Below are 21,204 nucleotides of genomic sequence, written 5' to 3'. Positions count from 1 at the left end.
TAGGGCACTGGTGGCACCATTGGACTGTCCGCACTCTACAGGCGAACACTCCACCGGTGAAGTTTCTAACCCTTGCTCAAATGTGCCAACCACTAAGTGTATCACCTTATACACATATGTTAGCATATTTTTACAAGCATTTTTGTAAGTGCAATCAAGCCCTATTGTGGGTTTTGGCATTGATGACCACCAAATTAGAGGACTAATGAGATTTATCGAGATGACAAGCAGGGAATCGAAAAATGAGGATGATGTATAGGTTGCAGGTGTCCTAATTACAAAAGGTGGCTAGACCTAGCTCAAAGGAAGTTTAAATTCTTTTATGTTTTAAAATTGAGTTTAGGAAAAATCATACTATTAAGAGGGACTTTAGGACAGTTGGTCAACTATTGAACCAGATGCTCAAATTCATAGATTTACATCCTCTCACCTAGTCAAACTAGCTAGCTAAATTTCATATCATTTTACCAATTTTGGCTAGGGTGGTAGTGCCGCCCTGTTAAGAGCGGCAGTGCCGCCCTTAACTGACCGTTGGGCTCGAGGGGTATTTATACCCTTTAGGTCTGGCCCACAACGGTCATCTTCTTCACTGAGTCATTCTGCTAACAAGATAGAACCAAAGCTCACTTCTCTCCTCCATTGTTGCTCCACCATCCCTTAAGTAAATCTTTGATTCCAACCATCAAAACTTGAGAGAAAAGGCAGCAAAACTCGATTGAAGAGCAGATCCACTGATTCCCAAAGTCTAAGAGCATTTGGTTCATGTTTGGTCAGCGGTTCTAGGGTTTGTTACTCTTGGAGCTTGCTCCTAGCTGGCTAGGCATCACCCTTGCGCTTGCTAACTCGTATGGCAGCCTTGGAAGGTTTGTAACCTCATTCAAAAGCTAAGAAATCACCTCTCACATCAAGAGTTTGCTCTCTTAATTTGAGAACGAGGGTAAAGCAAGCCTTTGTGGCAAGCCCTAGCCTTTTGTGGCTTCCTCAACAATGTGGACTTAGGCAAACCTTTGTGGTGAGCTAAACCATGGGATAAATCTTATGTCTCGCATGCTTCCTCTTGTTTACTTGTTGGTTTAGCATATTGCTAGCTGTTATTAGGGTTTGGTTGCTCGATCCACGCTTGTATGAAGTTTCTGCGGTATTCAGTCTTCGAACTGAATCTTGTCTTTCTACTATAGGATTAAGCAGCTAGTGGGGTCAGGTTCATCTCTGTAAAATCCCAGCTGTGTTAGATTTATTTTCATAGAGCGACAGTGCTGCCCTGAAAGGCCGGTAGTGCCGTCCTCTGTTCTAATAGAGTTTTAAGTTGAATTTTTATAGGCCTATTCACCCCCCTCTAGGCCTCCTTTAGCTTCCTGTAGGTCCTATAAGTGGTATCGGAGCGAGGTTGCTTCGTATATGCTTCACCGTGTGAAGTATGGAAGAAGGAGGACGTTCGAGGATCGTTCATGATGCAGACGCAAGTGGTGTGCACGTTGAGGATGTCAACAGCAGCAATGAGCTATCCATGTCGACAGCAAGTGACGCCACCATCAAAGAAGCCAAGACCACCGATGTCGAAAGAAGAAAGGAAAGAAAAGAAAGAAAAGCCACCAAAATTGTAGCAAGAGAAGCTAGAGAAAAGAAGAAGGAAGAGCAGCGGCTCAAGGAAAAGAAGAAGAGAAAAGAAGCTAGAAGAATCGCAAGAGAGGCAAGAGTCAAGAGAAGGGTAGCAAGAGCTCAAGAGAAAGAGAAGAATGAGTATGATGCATCATCTAGTGAGATTTCTAGTAGCTTGGATGATGGAGATGATGATGTGTCATACCATGCTTCAAAAGATAGCAAGAAGGTGAAGAGCAAGGACAAGAAGAATGATAGCGATGACAAGGGCAGCAACAACAAGAAGAAGAAATATGCCGCCGTATCCTTTAATTATTCTTATTTGTCTAACCATAATAAAAGGTCCTTTATCAATGTACCCACGGGCAAGTTGCCTCATTTTGATGGGACAAACTTTGCCAAGTAGAAGCACTTGATGAGCGCCTATCTTGTAGGTCTTCACCCCGGTCTTTGGGAGATTGTAGTGAATGGATTGCAGCCACCGAAAGATCCCAAAGCGCCAACAAATGAGAGCTAGCTGCTGTCCATCTAAATGGCCAAGCCACAAGTATTCTTCTTAGTGCCTTGGATGGAAATGAGTACAACCGAGTGATGAATATCAATGTTATAAAACAGATTTGGGACACTTTGCATCTAGCACATGAAGGTGTTGATAAAGTGAGGAAAGCAAAGATTCATTTGTTGATGGCTAAGGTCAATAGGTTCATGATTGTTGATAGAGAGGGGCCACAAGAGATGTTTGATAGATTGATGACCTTGGTGGGCAAGATTAGAGGCTATGGATATGATGAGCTTGATGATCACAAAGTGGTGAAGGTTATGTTGGAAGCCTACTCACCAAGAAATGAGACCATAATTACCTTGATTAGAGATAAGAAGAAGTTTGAGCACTTCACACCTAATGATGTGCTTGGAAGATTGTTGATATTTGACATGCAAAGAGAAGAAGCCAATGAGAGGAGAAGACTTGGTGAGTTGCAAGCCAAGCTAGAAGGCATGAAAATCAAGGAAGTAGCTCTCAAGGCCAATAAATCAAGCAATCAAGGCACCTCCAACAAGGCAAAGGGTAGCAAGCAAGCATCAACAAGTCAACCCAAGGAAATCAAGCCAACCCCACAAAATGATGATCCAAGTTCATCCTCAAGTGAAGATGAAGATGATGGGGCTGATTACATGAAGATTGATGACATGGCTTTGTTCATGAAGAGCTATCACAAGGGGCTGAAAAAGAATGGGTATAAAATAGTGCAAAGACGGTTCCTAAACAAGAAGAAGAGAACTTGCTACAATTGTGGTAGCATGGAGCACTTCATTGGTAAGTGTCCCTATGACAAGAAAGAAAATAAATACAAGAGGGACAACAATAAAGGCAAGCATGAACACAAAAAGAGATACAAGCAAATGGGAGAGGCACACATTGGGCATGAGTGGGACTCAACTAAGGAGTCAAGTGATGAGAATGTGAAGGTTGCAACCATGGCCATTCAAAAGTCATCCTCTACACCAAGGCTCTTCAACAATATGTCCGATGATGATGACCACCGCTCCACTCACATTTGTCTTATGGCAAAGGGTGAGAAGGTAAAACGAAGAACCAAATCTCCTCCACCTCCTAGTGACATCTTTAGTAGTGAACTTAGTGATTCTAGTGATGATAATACTAGTGATGTTGAGAAATATGCTAAATTGACTAAAAAGTTGGATCCTAAGACCAAGCTCTTCATGATAAATCTAATGGAGGAATTAGAAAGTGTTAAAGCCGAGCTAGCCAATAGAGATGAATATCTTGAGGAAACTAAAAAGATGTATATTGGCTGCAAGAAAGCTTTTGAGTTAGAGAGAAGTGAGGTGAACTCTTTGAACAAGGCCTTGGCCGAAGAACAAAGAGAACATACTCTCACAAAGAAGGCAAATATTGCACTCAATGATAAGTATTATGTCTTAGTTGAAAAGCACAACAAACTTGAGAAGCAATATAATCTTCTATGCGAGAGCACCCCACTCCCCTCTAACACAAATGACACTTCTATTCCCTCCACTAGCCAAGGATGTGGAAAATGCTATAATCTTGACTTGAATGTTTATTCCACTAACCTTGTAAACTTAGAGGTTATGAAAAAGGAGATTGCTAGGCTCAATGCTATGTTAGGAAAAAGGTGCATGGAAGACAAGAAACTTGCTGGTGGCAAAGTTGAAAAACCAAAGAGGCCGCAATACAAAGGTGGAAGAAATTCGCGCATCAAAGATGGGCTTGGGTACACTCATGGAAGTAAAACCAATGGGAGAAAGGTAATCAATGGATATGAGTGTGTTCAGTTTGTGAGCAAAGGGTAGGAAGGTATAGATAGGTCTACACAGATGGTGGCACAAGGCCAGCCTAGAGCAGCACCGTAGCCTATGGGTGGTAGTGCCGCTGTGAAGGGCGACAGTGCCGCCCCCCACAGAAAAGGGAAGATCACCTCCTTCTCCTCTACTCATGTCAAGCCCAAGAAGAAGGTGTCTCATTCTGAGCAGGTCATCTAGAAACCAAAGAAATCTATCTGGATCACTCTAAATAGATATGCTTATCAACCAAAGGCAAAAGCACCTCAACAATATTTGAATTATAACTTTGTTTTGCAGCACAATAGCAAGGGGGAAGTGTTTGTCAAGTTTATTGGCAATGGTCGAAATGTTTATCTTAATACTTCCATTTGGGTTTCTAAAGTTCTAATGACTAACGTGCAAGGCCCTAAGAATATTTGGGGACCTAAAACTAGGAACTAAACTTGTGTTGTAGGCATACTCCTCCGGTGGGTCAAGTTAGGTGCTTGACAGCGGCTGTACAAATCATATGACCGGAGAAAGGAGTATGTTCTCATCATACTCCCCAACTACAAATCTAGATGAGAATATTATATTTGGTGACAATTCAAAAGGGGGTGTGATTGGACTTGGTAAAGTAGCTATTACACTTGATCATTCAATTACAAATGTCTTACATGTTGATTCCTTGAAGTACAATCTACCGTCTATCTCTCAATTATGTGAGATGGGCTACAATTGTCTCTTCATGGATAAGGGTGTGGAAGTCTCTAAGAGGGAGGATTCCTCTATTGTCTTTATGGGTCGCCTCAAGAACAAGCTTTACCTAGTTGATTTCAGCAAAAGTAAAGCTAAGCTTAAGACCTGTTTAGAGGCAAAATCTAGCATGGGTTGGCTATGGCATCACCGACTTGCTCATGTTGGGATGAGGAACTTGACCAAACTCCTAAAAGACAACCACATCCTTGGACTAACCAATATTCAATTTGAGAAAGACATGATTTGTAGTGCTTGCCAAGCCAGAAAGCAAGTAGGTGTACCTCACCCACCAAAGAGCATCATGACCACCACACAACCATTGGAGTTGATTCACATGGATCTCTTTGGACCAGTCGCCTACCTAAGCATCGGGGGTAACAAATATGGTCTAGTTATTATTGATGATTATTCCTGTTTCACTTGGGTGTTCTTTGTTTATGATAAGTCCCAGGTGCAAGAGAAAGTCAAGATATTTGTGAGAAGGGCACAAAGGGAGTTTGGTCTTCCTATCAAGAAGATAAGAAATGACAATGGGACCGAATTCAAGAACACTCTAGTTGAAGAGTTTCTTGATGACGAGGGCATCAAGCATGAGTTTTTAACTTCTTACACCCCTCAATAAAATGGTGTAGTAGAGAGGAAGAACCATACACTTCTTGATATAGCAAGGACAATGCTAGATGAGTACAAGACGTCGAACCTCTTTTAGAGTAACGCTGTCAACACCGCTTGCCATGCCGTCAACCGCCTCTACTTACACAAGAAACTCAAGAAGACTTCATATGAGCTTCTAACCAGTAACAAACCAAAGGTGTCATACTTTAGAGTGTTTGGGTGCAAGTGCTTTATACTTAACAAAAGACCCAAAACCTCTAAATTCGCACCTAAAGTTGATGAAGGCATTCTTCTTAGTTATGGATCAAATGAGCATGCCTATCGTGTCTTCAACAAAATCATGGGTAGAGTTGAAGTCACGATAGATGTGATATTTGATGAATCTAATGGCTCTCAAGTGGAGCAAGTTGATTCAAGTGTTGTAGGAAAGGAGGATCTACCGTGTGAAGCAGACACCAGGATTTGAAGATCCCAAGTTCCCCAATCATGTCTATAAACTCCAAAAGGCGCTCTATGGGCTTAAGCAAGCACCAAGAGCATGATATGAATGCCTTAAGGAATTCTTGCTCAAACAAAGCTTTGAAATAGGCAAAGCTGACCCTATACTCTTTACTCACAAAGTTGGAAATGATATATTTGTGTGCCAAATATATGTCGATGACATAATATTTGTTAGTACTAACCATGTGTATTGTGATGAGTTTAGTAGGATCATGACTAAGAGATTTGAGGTGTCCATGATGGGTGAGCTGAAGTTCTTCCTTGGATTTCAAATCAAGCAAATTTAGGAAGGGACATTCATTAGCCAAACCAAGTACACCCATGATATGCTTAAAAAGTTCGACATGGTAAATGCCAAGCCTATCAAAACTCCCATGCCAACCAATGGACATCTTGATATAAATGAAGAAGGGAAAGCCATGGACATCAAGGTATATCAATCTATGATCGGCTCTCTACTTTACTTATGTGCATCTAGGTCGGACATAATGCTTAGTGTGTGCATGTATGCTAGATTTCAAGCTAACCCAAAAGAGTGTCACTTAGTGGCTGTCACTGTTTGCCTAAACGGTGTTTAGCATGTTTAAACACCGTGTAAACACTACACGGTGGTGCGCTGTTTCTGTTTAATCACCCGTTTACCCCATTTAATTGGCTATTTAGCCCGTTTAATGGTACGTTTTGCCCGAATAATGGCTAAATGGTAGGTGACCGACTGTTTACCGTTTAGCATTTAGGAAAACACTGGTGGCTGTTAAAAGAATCTTGAGATATTTAGTACACACTCCTAACCTTGGCTTGTGGTATCCTAAGGGCTCCAAGTTCAATCTACTTGGCTATTCGGATTCCGATTATGCCGGTTGCAAGGTAGATAGAAAAAGCACTTCAGAGACATGTCAATTCCTTGGATGGTCCCTAGTGTCTTGGAGTTCAAAGAAGTAAAATTGTGTAGCCCTTTCCACCGCCGAGGCCAAGTATGTTGTAGCCAGTGCATGTTGTACTCAACTACTTTGGATGAGGTAAACCCTTCGTGATTTCGGATGTCAATTCACCAAAATCCCACTCTTGTGTGATAATAAAAGTGCCATAAAGCTTGCAAACAATCCTGTAAGCCACTCAAGAACCAAACGTATAGACATCCGACATCACTTCTTGAGAGACCATGAAATCAAAGGAGATATCAAAATTCATCATGTGAACACCAAAAAACAACTAGCCGATATCTTCACTAAGCCTCTCGATGAGTCAAGGTTTTGTGCTTTGCGTAGTGAGCTAAATATACTTGATTCTCGTAATGTGGTTTGAAATATGGCACACCTCTGTTTGACAACCTAATGACATAGGAAAATGATTTAAAAGGATACTATATTGTGTTTAAAAACCATTTCAAAAGGCCAACTAAGTGTCATGACCATTGTCTGTATTGTTGATTGCTTACTGGTCATGATATTTAGATAATATATATCCATATCTGAGGTAAAGAAGGTTATAGAGTTTAAGCGTAATCCCTGCAAAATTGGTAGGGCAGCTGTGCCGCTCTCTGAAAACTAGGCCGTTTTCTACCAATTTTGGCTAGGTTGTGGGGCCCGTTTTCTTCTATCTATTTCTTTCTCTGGCCTCCGACTCAACTCTTCCCTTCTCTCCCAACCGACGCCGACGCCCATGCTCCTCTCTTCTTCTCCCTCAAGCATGTGCCACCGCCATTCCTTGCGGCCTGCCACCCTAATAGTGCCGCCCCTATAGCCGGTCGAGTCTCCTCATCGCTGGTTCCTGCAGGAAGCTCCTGGCTGAGCCCTTTCTCCTCTTCTCCCTCCACTCCAACGATTTGGAAGCAAGGTGAAACCCTAACCCCATTCGATCTATGCAATGTGGAGCTTTTAGTCATGGATTCCTATTTCTAGGGGGAGTATGAAGGGTTTAGAAAGGTTTTTGATGGTTGAATCAGATTGATTTTGAATTTCACCGGTTGGATGATTTTGGGGAGAGCGGCAATGCCGCCCATGGGACCATTAATGGTACCCCTAGCAGATTCTAACTGCTATACTCAATCTCATTAATCTAGAAGTTCAAAATGGATTGAATTCATGTATCAAAAATTGTTTCTAAATGTTTTTCATACTCAATCTTTTAAATCCATGGCTAGGGTTTCATGTATTTTTTGTTTAGACTGTGATTATGAAATTGTGATGATGGATAGACATTGTTGGAAGTAGGATTGAACTAGAATGAGAAAGGTGAAAATGAACTAGTGAAGCAATTAAGGGCGGCAGTGCCGCCCTACCATGTTGATTCCAAATCCAGCAAAGCTTCCTGTGTCATTTTCAAAATTCTTTTTCTTGTTAAAACCTGCTTGCAGCTATCTCTAACTCATCATCTTTTACAGTTTCTTATCAAGTCTCATTTAATTGCATAGATGGACCGAGGAAAAAGGAAAGTGATGTCAACTAAGCAAAAGGTCAAGAGAGGCAGGGGACAGGAAACCTATATTCCTAGTGATAGAAATCTTGATGAAGACTTTGCTAAAGAAGAAAGGATTCAGAGGATGGGAATGACCATTCGTGTGTGACCTAATTCTCCTCTACACATTTTAGAGTTTGATAGCAGCTACATGAGAGAAAATACTGATGTGTTCAACCTCAATCATCCCTAAAACAATGACAACCATAAGGTCATTGATTATTCTATGAGTTGGAAGAAGACTGGTGAAGCTAGAGAGATTGATCCTTACTCCTCTGATAGATCCAATGGCATTGATTATAGATTTTGGAATGCTTTCCAATCTAATTTTTATGCCACAGCCATCCTATCCAAGTTAAAGGGCAAGATCAACAAGATGTAGTATATTGATTTTGGTGACTTGGTGAGCAGAGATGATCTTCAATTTGCTATAGCCATCAAGACTTGTGACCGCTTTGAGATGACTGGCATCATGAGTTTCAGGTATGATTGGAACAGGGAGATTCTTGCACAGTTCCATGCCACTTACTATTAGAACAGGGAAGTGGATGAGCTTTATTGGATGACTGATGGGCAACATTATCGCATTGATTTTGTCATATTCTATCGTATTCTTGGTTTTAGACACATCCATAGGGGTATGAGAGGATTCATAATGAGCGTCGTCTTGAGCCAATGGAAGTAAGCTTCATGTGGGAGGATCAAAATCTTGCAGTTCCTGATTGGTCAAGGACCAAGCTCAAGAGCTTCTATTATATCATAAACAATCTATTCAGGATCACTCTTAACCCCAAAGACAATGCAACAGATTTGAATGGCTATATCACTAATGTGTTGTCTAGGTTTCCCAGCTGTGAAAAATTTAATGTTCCAAGATTTATTTGGATTGAGCTAGCATATGCCATTGATGATGGGAGGAGATCTTTGCCCTATGCTCCTTACCTCATGTTTATGATTAAGAGAGTGACTGGCATATGGTTCCCTAAGGATTGTGAGCACACTGTTTATAAGATCAAAAAGACCCATGGTGGCTTAGGGGGACTTGGCTCAGCTACTCAGCACACTAGTTCTGGAGGACTTGGAGATAGTGGGGTAGCAGGCTTTTACTCTTTTAGAGCTGCACATAGAGATATTCCTGAGCCGTCTAGGGCTAGGGAACAAAAGAAGAAGTCAAAGTGGGGGAAGATGAGTGCATGGATGAAGGTAATCTTTGCTCATTGTGCATATGCTTCACAGACTGCTTATGAGGATAGAATGGAAAACAGGGAATCAGTGAGGCATGCTAGGGAGATGGCAGGGCTACCACCTCTTCCACCAGTGCAGTCACCACCTCAGTTTCCTAACTTGCCTCGCTTGTCTTCCTCTAATGAAGAGCAGGATCAACCACATGAGCACCATGATGAATAGCTAGATGATTAGCAGTATGGGCACTCATATGAGCCATTCAGTTAGTACTATGGGTATCCATAGGGGCAGCAGTTTGAGGAGCCCCTAAGGTAGCAGGACCTTGGTGCAGAGATTCACCCTACAAAGGCCGATCCATAGGTTCAGGCAGCTTTGTTTTGCACATATTCTAGGAGATCACGTCCTTCGATGGATCAGCCAGGTCCTTCTACTTCAGCTAGGGTATCTCCTCCGCGATGTTCAGCACGCTTCACTTCACACACTCATGTCGCTGAACGTGCCTGCGTTGACTCCGACAGTGACGAGTGACTTTTCTTCTTTTTCTTCTCTTTTTGGTACTTGATGCCAAAGGGGGAGAAAATTAGAGGGGTCAGCAGTTTTTCAACGCCATGAGTTATCTACAACTACGCCTTATGTCTAGATCCGTTGAGAGTAGTTGTTAGGTTGTGAGTTTGAGAGTCGCTCAAAACTCTATTTTATAAAATAAGTTACTTTGTGATTTAATTTGCTTCGGATATGGACATGTATTCATGGTTACTATTTTAGCTTGTCATATTCTGAGTTTAGATTGTTTTATATTCATATGATCTGCTGTAGGAATCTGATTGCTACCTGACTGATATAGTCAGGACGGCAGTGCCGCCCTCTAGGGCTGATAGTGCCACCCTATGCTGTATCAATCAGGGTCTTGTGTGCTTGAACTGATATAACATGTTATATGCATTATGTTTATTCCTGTGACACCTTGTTCAGCACTCCACAATAGGCATGGATGTAGGGGGAGGTTCCCATCACACCTAAAGTGTGAATCATGGCCTTTTATGCCAAATTGAGAAGTCAAATCTCTATTCACATATTTAGGGGGTGGCTCCTACACCCATGGTTCGAAAATCTTAGTTTAGATTTCATTTCATTTGTATGCTCTAATTAGGTTGTCATCAATTACCAAAAAGGGGGAGATTGTAAGTGTAATCAAGCCCTATTATGGGTTTTAGCATTGATGATCACCAAATTAGAGGACTAATGAGAATTATCGAGATGATAAGCAGGGAATCGAAAAATGAGGATGATGTACAGGTTGCAGGTGTCCTAATTACAAAAGATGGCCAGACCTAGCTCAAAGAAAGTTTAAATTCTTTTATGTTTTGAAATTGAGTTTAGGGAAAGTCGTACTATTAAGAGGGACTTTAGGATAGTTGGTCAACTGTTGAACCAGATGCTCAAATTCATAGATTTACATCCTCTCACCTAGTCAAAACAGCTAGCCAAATTTCATATCATTTTACCTATTTTGGCTTGGGCGACAGTGCCATCCTATTAAGAGCGGCAGTGCCACCCTTAACTGACCGTTGGGCTTGAGGGGTATTTATACCCTTCAGGTCTGGCCCACAACGGTTATCTTCTTCACTGAGTCATTCTACTCAAAACAAGACAGAACCAAAGCTCACTTCTCTCCTCCATTGTTGCTCGGTGACAACCTCGTCGCCTCCACCTCGACCGATTTCCCTGATAGAATGTCATGTCCAAACTAATACGACCAACCACTCCCACGATGTCAGCCGGACGATGGCTCGACATAGTAGAGCGACTGATGAAATGGGAGTTGCATCAACACCATGCCGTCCGAGATGGGACGGAGCAAGGGTTACCGGCCACTATGCTCAGCACTGTGCCCACGACTGACGACCATACTGCACTGTGCTGTCTAACCCTAACTGCTCTGAGGACAGTGTGACATGGGGAGTCAAGTCTAGGTCCCTATAGCCTCAGAATTAGTGTATAGGACCAACTGCTCCCTCCGAGCCTCAGCAATCCGCTTCAGGGTCTCGACAGCCTTAGGATTCGCACCCGCTGAGCCCCCCACGATGGTTCGGCCTCTACACCGACTGAGCCTCGACTCTCTACGCTGTCGGCATACAGCGACCGGCACGTCGTCCGCCATGCCCTGCTTCAAGCTGTCACTAGAGCTCCCACGTCACATAGGATCGGGCGTGACCGGCGTGTCGCTCTAGTGCATAGGACAAGACCGCCCCGTCGATCATGCCACCATAGTGGCAAGCTACAGGGCTCAGACACACCACCTCCGCTCACAAGACGCTGCATAGCAAACACATGTATCGCCCCTGTCCCCCCTTCAACTATAAAAGGGAGTGACTGGGGCCGTTTCTAAAGGGGCACACGAGCTCACAAGTTCACGAACCCACGCATAGACACACGCTCAGACTCACGCATAGACGAACACAGACAGAGATGTCGATCACACACATACAAGCACAAGCAACGCGCAACACTCTGTAATCCGCACACTCCTCTGCTCTGCCTGAGATCAACATCTCAAGCAACCCACACCGCTCCACGTAGAGACCTAGGACTATCTCCCTCTCTCGCCCTGCTTGTAAACCCCTACTACAAGCACCTTGGTGCAAGGAATACAAAGATCGCTCTCTCAGACTGGACGTAGGGCACCTATTGCCTGAACCAGTATAAACCTTGTGTCTCTTTGCATCACCATCCAGGATTAGGGGCACGTAGTACATTTTCACTAGTTGGTTGAGGGCCCGCCGGTCCAAAACACCGATAGGGAGAATTAGGAAAGAGAATGTAGAATATGGATAAAAATAACAATATTTTTTATAGACACTTATTTTGAGAATTTTTTATAGATAAAGCTTGGCTCTTGTAACTTTAGCTAATAGATAAGGGCACTCCTAATACAGAAACTATCGAATAGTTTCTATATCGTAACACAACGTGCGTAGAAACTATATTCCCCAACATAGTATTTCTAGTAGTGTCCAGAAAAAAATCAAGACCAATAATTCACCTCTAGACTCCCCCATCCTTTCAGATCCTATGCGGACAGTGTGCGTGTGTTCCACGGTGAAAGGTCCTTGTGTGTTTTTGGTAATTGAGTGACAACCTAGGTGGTCTAATTGTGTTTATGTGAGATACACAGGTGATTGGTCCACAGGTACATGTGTGTGAACAACATATACCATGAAGGTGAAAATGGCTTGGAGATGTTGCAAAGCTCACACATGTGATGATGAAGGAGCTCATTGCATATGAGACATGACATTGAGTCATGTGATCATGGTGGAGAAGATCAAGACATGACTTAGCTCGATGGACCGGTTGCAAGCGTGAAGGGCAAGTCGAAGGCTTTGGAGCGATAGACCGCGTGGCGGTGAAGCTTGAGCAAGACTTGGCGTCGATAGACGAAGGCAATAGTGAAAAGCAAGTGAAGTCAAGATTGATGAACCAATATGATCACGTGATGATATGAAGTGGATCATATCATTGTTGATTATGTTGGTGCATGTGTTGCATCAACATTGGAGAAGATGGAATGGAATGCGCAAGGCAAAGGTATAACCTAGGGTATTTCATTTCATTGGTCATAGGTGTGTAGAGAAGTTTATGACTAGGTTTAGGATAGATGGTCGTACTATCAAGAGAGGCAAACTTGTTTGCATATCGGTCATCTAGTGCCACTTGAGTGATCTACCTTTACATCGTCACTAGGATCAAGTGGCGGCAAGTTGAGTGGCTAATCCTTTGGAAAATGTTTGTGAAAAGCTAACACACATACACATGGTGGTGTTGGCACATTTGCAAAGAAGAAGAAGTTGGTGAAGAAAAGGAGTTAGTCGTGCTGGTCATAGAGTGACCAGACACGTCCGATGTGGATACCAGACGTGTCCGGTATGTTATCCAGACTTTGGGTAGTCTGACAGGAGTGACCGGACACGTCCGATATTTGGACCCGAGGTGAGCGCCTAAGTGAAAGTGACCGAACTCTAGCTTAGAGGAGTGATCGAACGCTAAGGAGTTACTGTTTAGCGTCCAATCAAAGAGACATAGCCCAAGGCAAGATCATAGACAACGACCGGACACTACGACTAGACGCTTTTGGTCGCCATTCTGAACGTATCCGTTATGACTTAGCAGTCTTAGGGTTCAGCGCTATAATTGATCGGACACTAGGAGTGTTTGGTCTAGAGTGACCGGATGTGTCCGATCGGCCCTAGGAGCTTAATGGACTTGACCAGACACTATGGCTCAGCGTTCGGTCATTTCGAACAGCACATCCGGTCATTTCGAACAGCGCGTCTGATGCAACATGTCAGAGAGAGCCATTGATGGAAATGGCTAGTTTGAATAGGACACATGGTGGGTCAGCTACGACTGGACGTGTCTGATCACCACCGGACGCGTTTGATGCAAACGACCCACGTGTCCGGTCGTCCTGAAATTTGCCTAGTGAAGGGGTAACGACTAGTTTAGCCTATGGGGCTATAAATAGAAGGTGGTCTCGGCCATGGCTTATGTTGAGCACCTCAAGGGACTTTGTGTCCATGCTTGAGAGTGCTTAGGAGCCCTCTAACTCACATATGCTTGATAGTGATGATCCGATTGCGTGAGTGAGTGATTCTAGTGCGATTGCATCATGAGGTTGCATCGAGTGGCACTAGGTGGTCGTCTTGCAAGCCGGTGGTGCTTGTTACTATTGGAGGTTGCCACCTCCTAGACGGCTTGGTGGTGGTCTCCATCGAAGCCTACAAGAAGCTTGTGCGGTGCTCTGGAGAAGAGCTTTGTGAGGGGCATTGTGCTCGCCCCGCGGGAGCCACGAAGAGCAACTCTAGTAAAGCGTGTCATTGAGCTACCCTCACTTTTGGGGTAGATTCTTACGGTGCCCGACGTGCGGGCTTGGCGGGTGATGCCAATTAGCCGCTGAACCACCAAGTGAGCGGTCGACACAACGGAGACTAGCGTGTTGGCAAGCACATGAACCTCGGGAGAAAAATCATCGTGTCAACTTTGTTCTTCCCATTGGTTTACATCCTCGTTACACAAGCTTGTAATTACTTTCATATACATTGTGCTTGTGTAGTTGCTCTTGTAATTAGTTTGTTGTATAGCTCACTAGTTACCTTCTTGCTTGGGCAGCATAGAAGTAGCTCCCTTGCATGGCTAATTTGATTTGTGTAACCTTGTTAGTCACATTGCTTAGTTTGTGTAGCTAAGTATTTGCGCTCTCTAATTTGGCATTGGTTGTCTTGTTATTGAGAATTGCTAGTGTACTTAGTTGGCTTTGTACTTTTGCTTACTAGCATGTGTAGGAGCTCCTCGTTGCTTAAAGTACTAGTGGCATATGTTTGTGCGACATTGCTTCTAGAATTGATTTGGTGAGCTCTAGCTACCCTAGCACCTTAGTTACTTAATTATGATCTTTGTAAGATGCTAGAGAACATAGATAGAGGTGTATAGTCTTGGCTAGACCGATTGTTTTAATTCCACACTTGTTTCGGTTAGCCGACGCGATTAGATTTTAGAAACGACTATTCACCTTCCCTCTAGTCACCATCTCGACCCTACACACAGTGAGCAAGGAAAATGGCAAGCTAGTGCGCATGGTCCATGACGAGGTGAGGCGGGCAGCCCGAGCTCCGTGGCAAGCCTCATGAGCTCTGAGGGTGAGGTTGTGCGAGCTCTGCAGCGAGCCTCGCTACCTCCGTGGTGGCCTGCGCAAGCTCTATGACAAGGTTGCACAAGCTCCATGGTGAGGCAGACCATCTTCATGATGAGGCTACATGAGCTCCGTGGCGAGCCTCGTGACCTCCACGGCGGCCTGCGCAAGCTCCGTGAGCCCCAAGCCAGCACTGGCGGCTGCGTCCTCACAAGCAAGCAAGCAAGAAACTGCGGATGAGATTAATCAATCGAGCAACGCTAAAGCAAGCAAGCAACGCAGGTGGCTGCCATAGGAGATGCTGCCGCGAGGTCCACCAGCGCTGAAGCCGAAGCCAGCGACCTCCCCGTCAGTCGTGTCCATGGGCGGTGACAAGGATAAGCTTCACGTGCGTCGGACTTCTCTAGGCTCGGCAAGCCAGCGTAGGGCCACGCCCTGGCAAGCCGACGGCTCCGAGATAGGTGTCGAGCCATGGTAGGGAATGCGACATCGAGACATGGCTAGAGCTCCCATGCTCATGGTGGGTGGGTAGGGGGTGTCTGCTCGGTGACGTCCGCATGGATTGGTGGTTTTGTGTTTGGTGACATCTTGCTCAGCGGCATCTGCTCAGCAGGGTTGGCGCGTGCGCGGGAAGGGATGCTGGCGGTGATGAGGAGCTAGGGCCGCATGGTGTAGACGACGGGGAGGTCACATCCATGCAATGTCATGGCGGGGATTGGCGTCCGTGCGAGGTCCACGGTGGCGGCCGCACGAGCGATGCTTCTACTTCACTGGAGATGCGAGCTCCCACTAGTGGTGCACATAGGATCCCTAGTCACCTGATGGAAACAGAGCTGAAATGATCAAGATGCCCAATAGGGGGGTGAATTAGGCTAATTCTCATATTCTTTGCAATAATTAAACTCTACACTTAGCTCACTTCACTCCTTATGCCTAGAATGTGTTTCTAATATTCTACCGCATAAAAGTTTTACAACCTAAGTTACAATCCTACTCTAGCATGGAAATTCTATGAATATAAAGACAAGAATTGAATTACTGAAAGTAAATGCTCAAAGTAAAGAGAGGAGGAACGCGGCGATGTTTTACCGAGGTATCGGAGAGTCGCCACTCCCCACTAGTCCTCGTTGGAGCACCTGTGCAAGGGTGTAGCTTCCCCTTGATCCGCGCAAGGATCAAGTACTCTCTACGGGTTGATTCTTCAACACTCCGTCACGGTGCATCACCTACAACCGCTCACAAATTGAGTTGGGTCATCCACAAGCTTCACCGGATGATCTCTAAACTCCCAATCACCACTAAGCCATCTAGGTGATGGCGATCACTAAGAGTAACAAGCAAGGACTCTCACTTGACCACAACAAGTCTAATGAGAAGGGTGGATACACACTTGCTACTCTCTTTTCACTAATGAGGCTTTAATATTGGATTCTTAAATCTCAATCACCTCACTAGGCTCTTGCTCTCCTTGACACTCTCAAGGGTGTTTTCTAGCTGTTGAAATAGGCAAGAGTGATCCCTTAAGTGAATAGAGAAATTATTTATAACCCATCATTCAAAATAAACCGTTATGTGCCACTATAGGGTGATCAAACGCTCCGGTCAAGGTGACCGGACGCTTCAGTCAGTTTTCCCCACCACCGAGCAGTTAAGTTGTGACCGGACTCTATCCAGCGTCCGGTCAGCACTGACCAGATGCGTCAGGTCACGAAAACTGCTCTCTGGAACCTTACTGATGTTGACCGGACTCTGAAACCCAGCGTCCGGTCACTTTGCTGCTCAGCGTCCGGTCAGTAGCTGGAATCTAACCAGCGTTCGGTCAGCACTGACCGGACGCGTCCGATCAGGATTCTCCCTCTCTGGAACCTTACTGGAGTTGACCGGACTCTGACACTCAGCGTCCGGTTACATTTCACTCAGCGTCCAGTCACATCTAGACAACTTCTCCTTGATCAAATAAATTGACCGGACTCTGCGTAAGCGTCCGATCACACCGGAACCAGTGTACGGTCAACATTTGACCCTCCATTCACTTTAAACTCACAATCATATGTGAATGAAGTTTGCTCCAATTGATCTAAGGGCTACTTAGGAGCTACCTAGTGTTAGATTTGACAAGTGTGCACCACACCTAACCTACTAGACTCACCTAGGTCAAGCTACCCGTCCATACCCCCTAATAGTACGGCTAAAGAAAAAAAACAAAGTCCTAAACTACTCTAAGTGTCTTTTCAACACCAAACGACACTTAGAACTAGTCCATCCTTAATCTTGTCGTCCATCATTTAAAAATCGAAACGATTTTCATCGTAGGGGTATGACAACCATGATTGCTCAATTAATTATCATTATCATGACCTAACTTAATTATATCTGGAAAACATATATTAATAATAGTAATTTCGTATTATTATTAATCATCGAAATCCAACTTGGGACGTAGATGCTTCCGGGAGCCCTCCTTCCCAACGTATTGCGATGGTTTCGACTGGCTTGTCACGCGTGTGACGTCGTTTCTAAGTTTTTTCCCTTCTCTCCTCGTTAAATTGGCTGTCACATCAGCAAGTGCGTGTTTAGTTCCCACCTAAATTCCAAAAAAGTGCTATAGTAGTCATCATATCGAATCTTGCGATACATGCATGGAGCATTAAATATAGACGAAAAAAACTAATTACACAGTTTGGTTGGAAATTACGAGACGAACGTTTTGAGCCTAATTAGTCCATGATTGAATACTATTTGCCAAATAAAAATAAAAGTGCTACAGCACCCTAAATTCCTAAATTCAGAGAACTAAATACGCGCCAAATTATCTACGTTATAAGTTAATTAATAGAGATAGAACATGCTGATTTCTACTTTGGAGTGCTCTGAGCACGTGCTCTATCATTGAAGTTGCTCCGCTAGGCTCGGCCAGAAAGCAGGCGCGGCACCATGCCACCATTCCATTCGTCGTACCGGTAGTCGGTGCATTTAGGGCGCGTTTAGATCCAAAATTTTTTGGATTTTGGCTACTGTAGCGCTTTCATTTGTATTTGGTAATTAGTGTTTAATTATGGACTAATTAGGTTTGAAGTTTCGTCTCTTGATTTCTTACCGAACTGTATAATTAATTTTTTTTATCTATATTTAGTACTTCATACATGTGCCGCAAAATTCGATATGATAAGTACTGCGCAAAAATTTTTAGGAACTAAACATGCCCTTATGCTTACATTTCTCGAAGCGTTGAACCTTCCGTCCAGCTCTCTCTTCTCTCTAGTAAAAGCAAGAGACTTTTTCTTGTGTGACATTATAAAAGATCGTAATTCCCTGTGTGCCTCTAAAAAAATTCGGCGGTCTTCAGCGCCACTACTTCAACTTTGTCGTGTCCTCCATGCCACTTCCGTCAGTTTGGACGCTAACGTCGTCAAACTTGCAGGTGTGAAAAGACAAAAATACCCTTAAGTTCAAATATGTTATTAATTTTTTTGAGTATCTTAACGACTTCAAATGAAAAAACTTAAAACTAGAAAGTTGTAGATCTCGTCGAGATCTATAATTTTCATATAAAAATTATTTTCATTTAATTCCGCAAAAAAATATGATTTGATATGATTAATATATCTTAGAAAAATCATATTATTTTTTTTTGCGAAATTAAATGAAAAAAAATTATATGAAAATTATAGATCTCGACGAGATTTACAACTTTCTAGTTTTGAGTTTTTTCATTTGAAGTCGTTAAGATGCTCAAAAAATTTAATAACATATTTGAACTTAAGGGCATTTTCGTCTTTTCACACCTGCAGTTTGACGACGTTAGAGCCCAAATTGACGGAAGTGACATGGATGACACGAAAAAGTTAAAGTAGTAACGTTGAAGACCACTAAATTTTTTCAGAGACAAAAAAAATTACGATCTTTTATAATGACACACGGATAAAAATCTCTAAAAGCAACCAGGCTCTCTCTTCTCCCCCAAAGCAACCAGGCTCCATCCATTCGGTGCACGCCGCCGCCGCCGTCATGGGAAAGCGCAGCTACGAATCCGATTACGAGAGCGTCCGCAACGCCCACATCTCGGAGAACAAGGTAGGCGCACACGTTTCCCCATGCTTGGATCTTCATTCATCCAACGAACACGAAGGATTTGATCGCGCGCGGCACCGCTGATCCTCGGCAAATCTTATGTGGCACGCAGGCTCGGATGGAGATGCTTGGGCTAAGCCGTACGAAGGAGGAGCTCAACATGATGACCCCGCCCCCCGCCCCCCGTCCCTACACCTACAAGCAGTACGCCACGGGCCCGCCCCGGCGCTCCCCGCGGCTGAACGGGCTGGCCGTGCAGCACAAGGCGCTGCCTCTCAGAGATCTGCCATGGCGGGCGTGCATTCTCTGTGTCTCGATTGGAGGCTGTTCCCGACTGTGTCTGAGATTGAAACGCATTTGATATTGTTGCCTCCTCGTAGGTCATCTGGGCAAGGCGACTCCTATGTTGGTGGACTACGACAGCGATGCGCCGGCAGTGGTCGGCGGGGAGATGGCGCCGGCGCCGCAGGACAATGGCGGCGAGGAGATGGGGGCCGTGTATGAACCTGTTCATGGGGAAACTGCCACCTCTGTAGGTACAGTCGTACAGATACCATTCCTGCTACCATCTGTACTGCTGATTTATATTCAGCAAGTTCTATTACTACTGGTATACAAGTAGCAACGACAGTCGTTTCCTTGAGCGAAGAACGTATGGAGTCAGATATTCAGATTCGCAATATAGCTTGCTGAGAAAGCTCGGTTGTGTGATCAAATGCAGGTGAAATCGTGCTGCGCGGATGACTGCAAATCGGTGCGTGGAACGAGGCCTGAACCGGCCGTGCATAGGTAAATGTCAAGCAGCAGCATCTCTAATATCTATCACGTTTTCCACATCTCCTCTGATAATAGTCATCACTTGGATTCATCTTTTGCAGGCATGATGCTCATCTTATCTACCACCAAGCTTCTGCCTTGATCTCCAGCTAAATACATAATCACCCCGTGTCTAGTAGTATTAGAGTCGATTCCATGAGCTTTCGTTTCAGATTAAGGTGTCAGGATAGCAGGCAACGCAGAGGTTGGGTTCAGGTACCTAGACTCCAGTCTCCAGGTGTGTTTGGAGCATGCTATGGTATCTGAAATTTTGTGGCTGAGTCTCTGTTGAATTCATGTAGGACTGTGTTTAGTTCGGGAATTTTGGAAATTTGGTTACTGTAGCACTTTCGTTTTTATTTGACAATTAGTGTTTAATCATGGACTAATTAGGCTCAAAACGTTCATCTCGCAATTTTCAACCCAACTGTACAATTAAATTTTTTCGTCTATATTTAATGCTTTATGTATATATCGCAAGATTCAATGTGATAGCTACTGTAACATTTTTTGGAAATTTGGTTGGGAACTAAACAAGCACTAATTCATCATGCACTTGAACTCTCCGTTCGCTCCCTTTCCCCGTCGGGCCTATGTGATAAAAGCTTGCTTGTTGTCTCAAGTTTTACTAATGAAGCTCATCATCAGCTTCCCGTAGTGTCACAGACGAGTAGCGCCGGCCTTTGCAAAATGCAAAGTACAGGTGCGTTGTGCGCGTTCCGTTCGCCACTCTCCACTTACTGTACAATTGTGAGGCCATTCTGTGGGGCTGTGAGCTCTTCTCAACAGCTCGCCGTTACTGTCGCAAAGCCTGATTGTAGTCGCTCCCACTTTACCTCGGTTGATGTTGCACATGAAAATTTCATACCACCTTCACCATGGTAGAGAAACTAAAACCAAACTTGCTAAAACAACAAAGAGTAAAATACATGGATGGTCCTTCAAAATATCGTAGTCGAGGTTCATAAACTTAAAAACTGCACATTAGGGTCTATGGTCCTGCTAAAGGCTCTGTTCGCTTCTCTTATAATCCGTACTTTTCAGCTTGTTTTTTCAGCGGGAACAATGTTTTTCTCTCACAACAAATCAGCGAAAACAGTGTTTCGGCTTGTTTTTTCAGCGAAGGAAGTGGGGACAAAATGTATTGTATCACAGCTGAGTCCGAATTACCTAAATACCTGGCTTGTTAGTTGTTACCATGAAATCTA

General features: G+C 44.0%; 1 protein-coding gene and 1 long non-coding RNA gene across 2 annotated transcripts; both read left to right on the top strand.

The window, feature by feature from the left end:
* The first annotated feature begins 1,507 nt into the window (after positions 1–1,507).
* On the top strand, positions 1,508–2,005 carry LOC136452790 (uncharacterized). The gene has a single exon (XM_066453386.1). It carries the CDS (start codon positions 1,508–1,510, stop codon positions 2,003–2,005), a length of 498 nt encoding a protein of 165 aa, XP_066309483.1.
* A 17,047-nt stretch (positions 2,006–19,052) lies between these two features.
* Positions 19,053–20,440, top strand: LOC136474779 (uncharacterized). Its single transcript, XR_010763018.1, has 4 exons — positions 19,053–19,183; positions 19,293–19,716; positions 19,902–19,969; positions 20,059–20,440. It is a non-coding gene; the product is annotated as an uncharacterized lncRNA (long non-coding RNA).
* Positions 20,441–21,204: the final 764 nt, after the last annotated feature.

This window comes from Miscanthus floridulus, chromosome 1, assembly GCF_019320115.1.
Source record: "Miscanthus floridulus cultivar M001 chromosome 1, ASM1932011v1, whole genome shotgun sequence".
In the NCBI taxonomy this organism is placed as follows: Eukaryota; Viridiplantae; Streptophyta; class Magnoliopsida; order Poales; family Poaceae; genus Miscanthus; species Miscanthus floridulus.
Note: the sequence above shows the minus strand (reverse complement) of the source record. Positions and strands in the feature narration are given on the sequence as shown.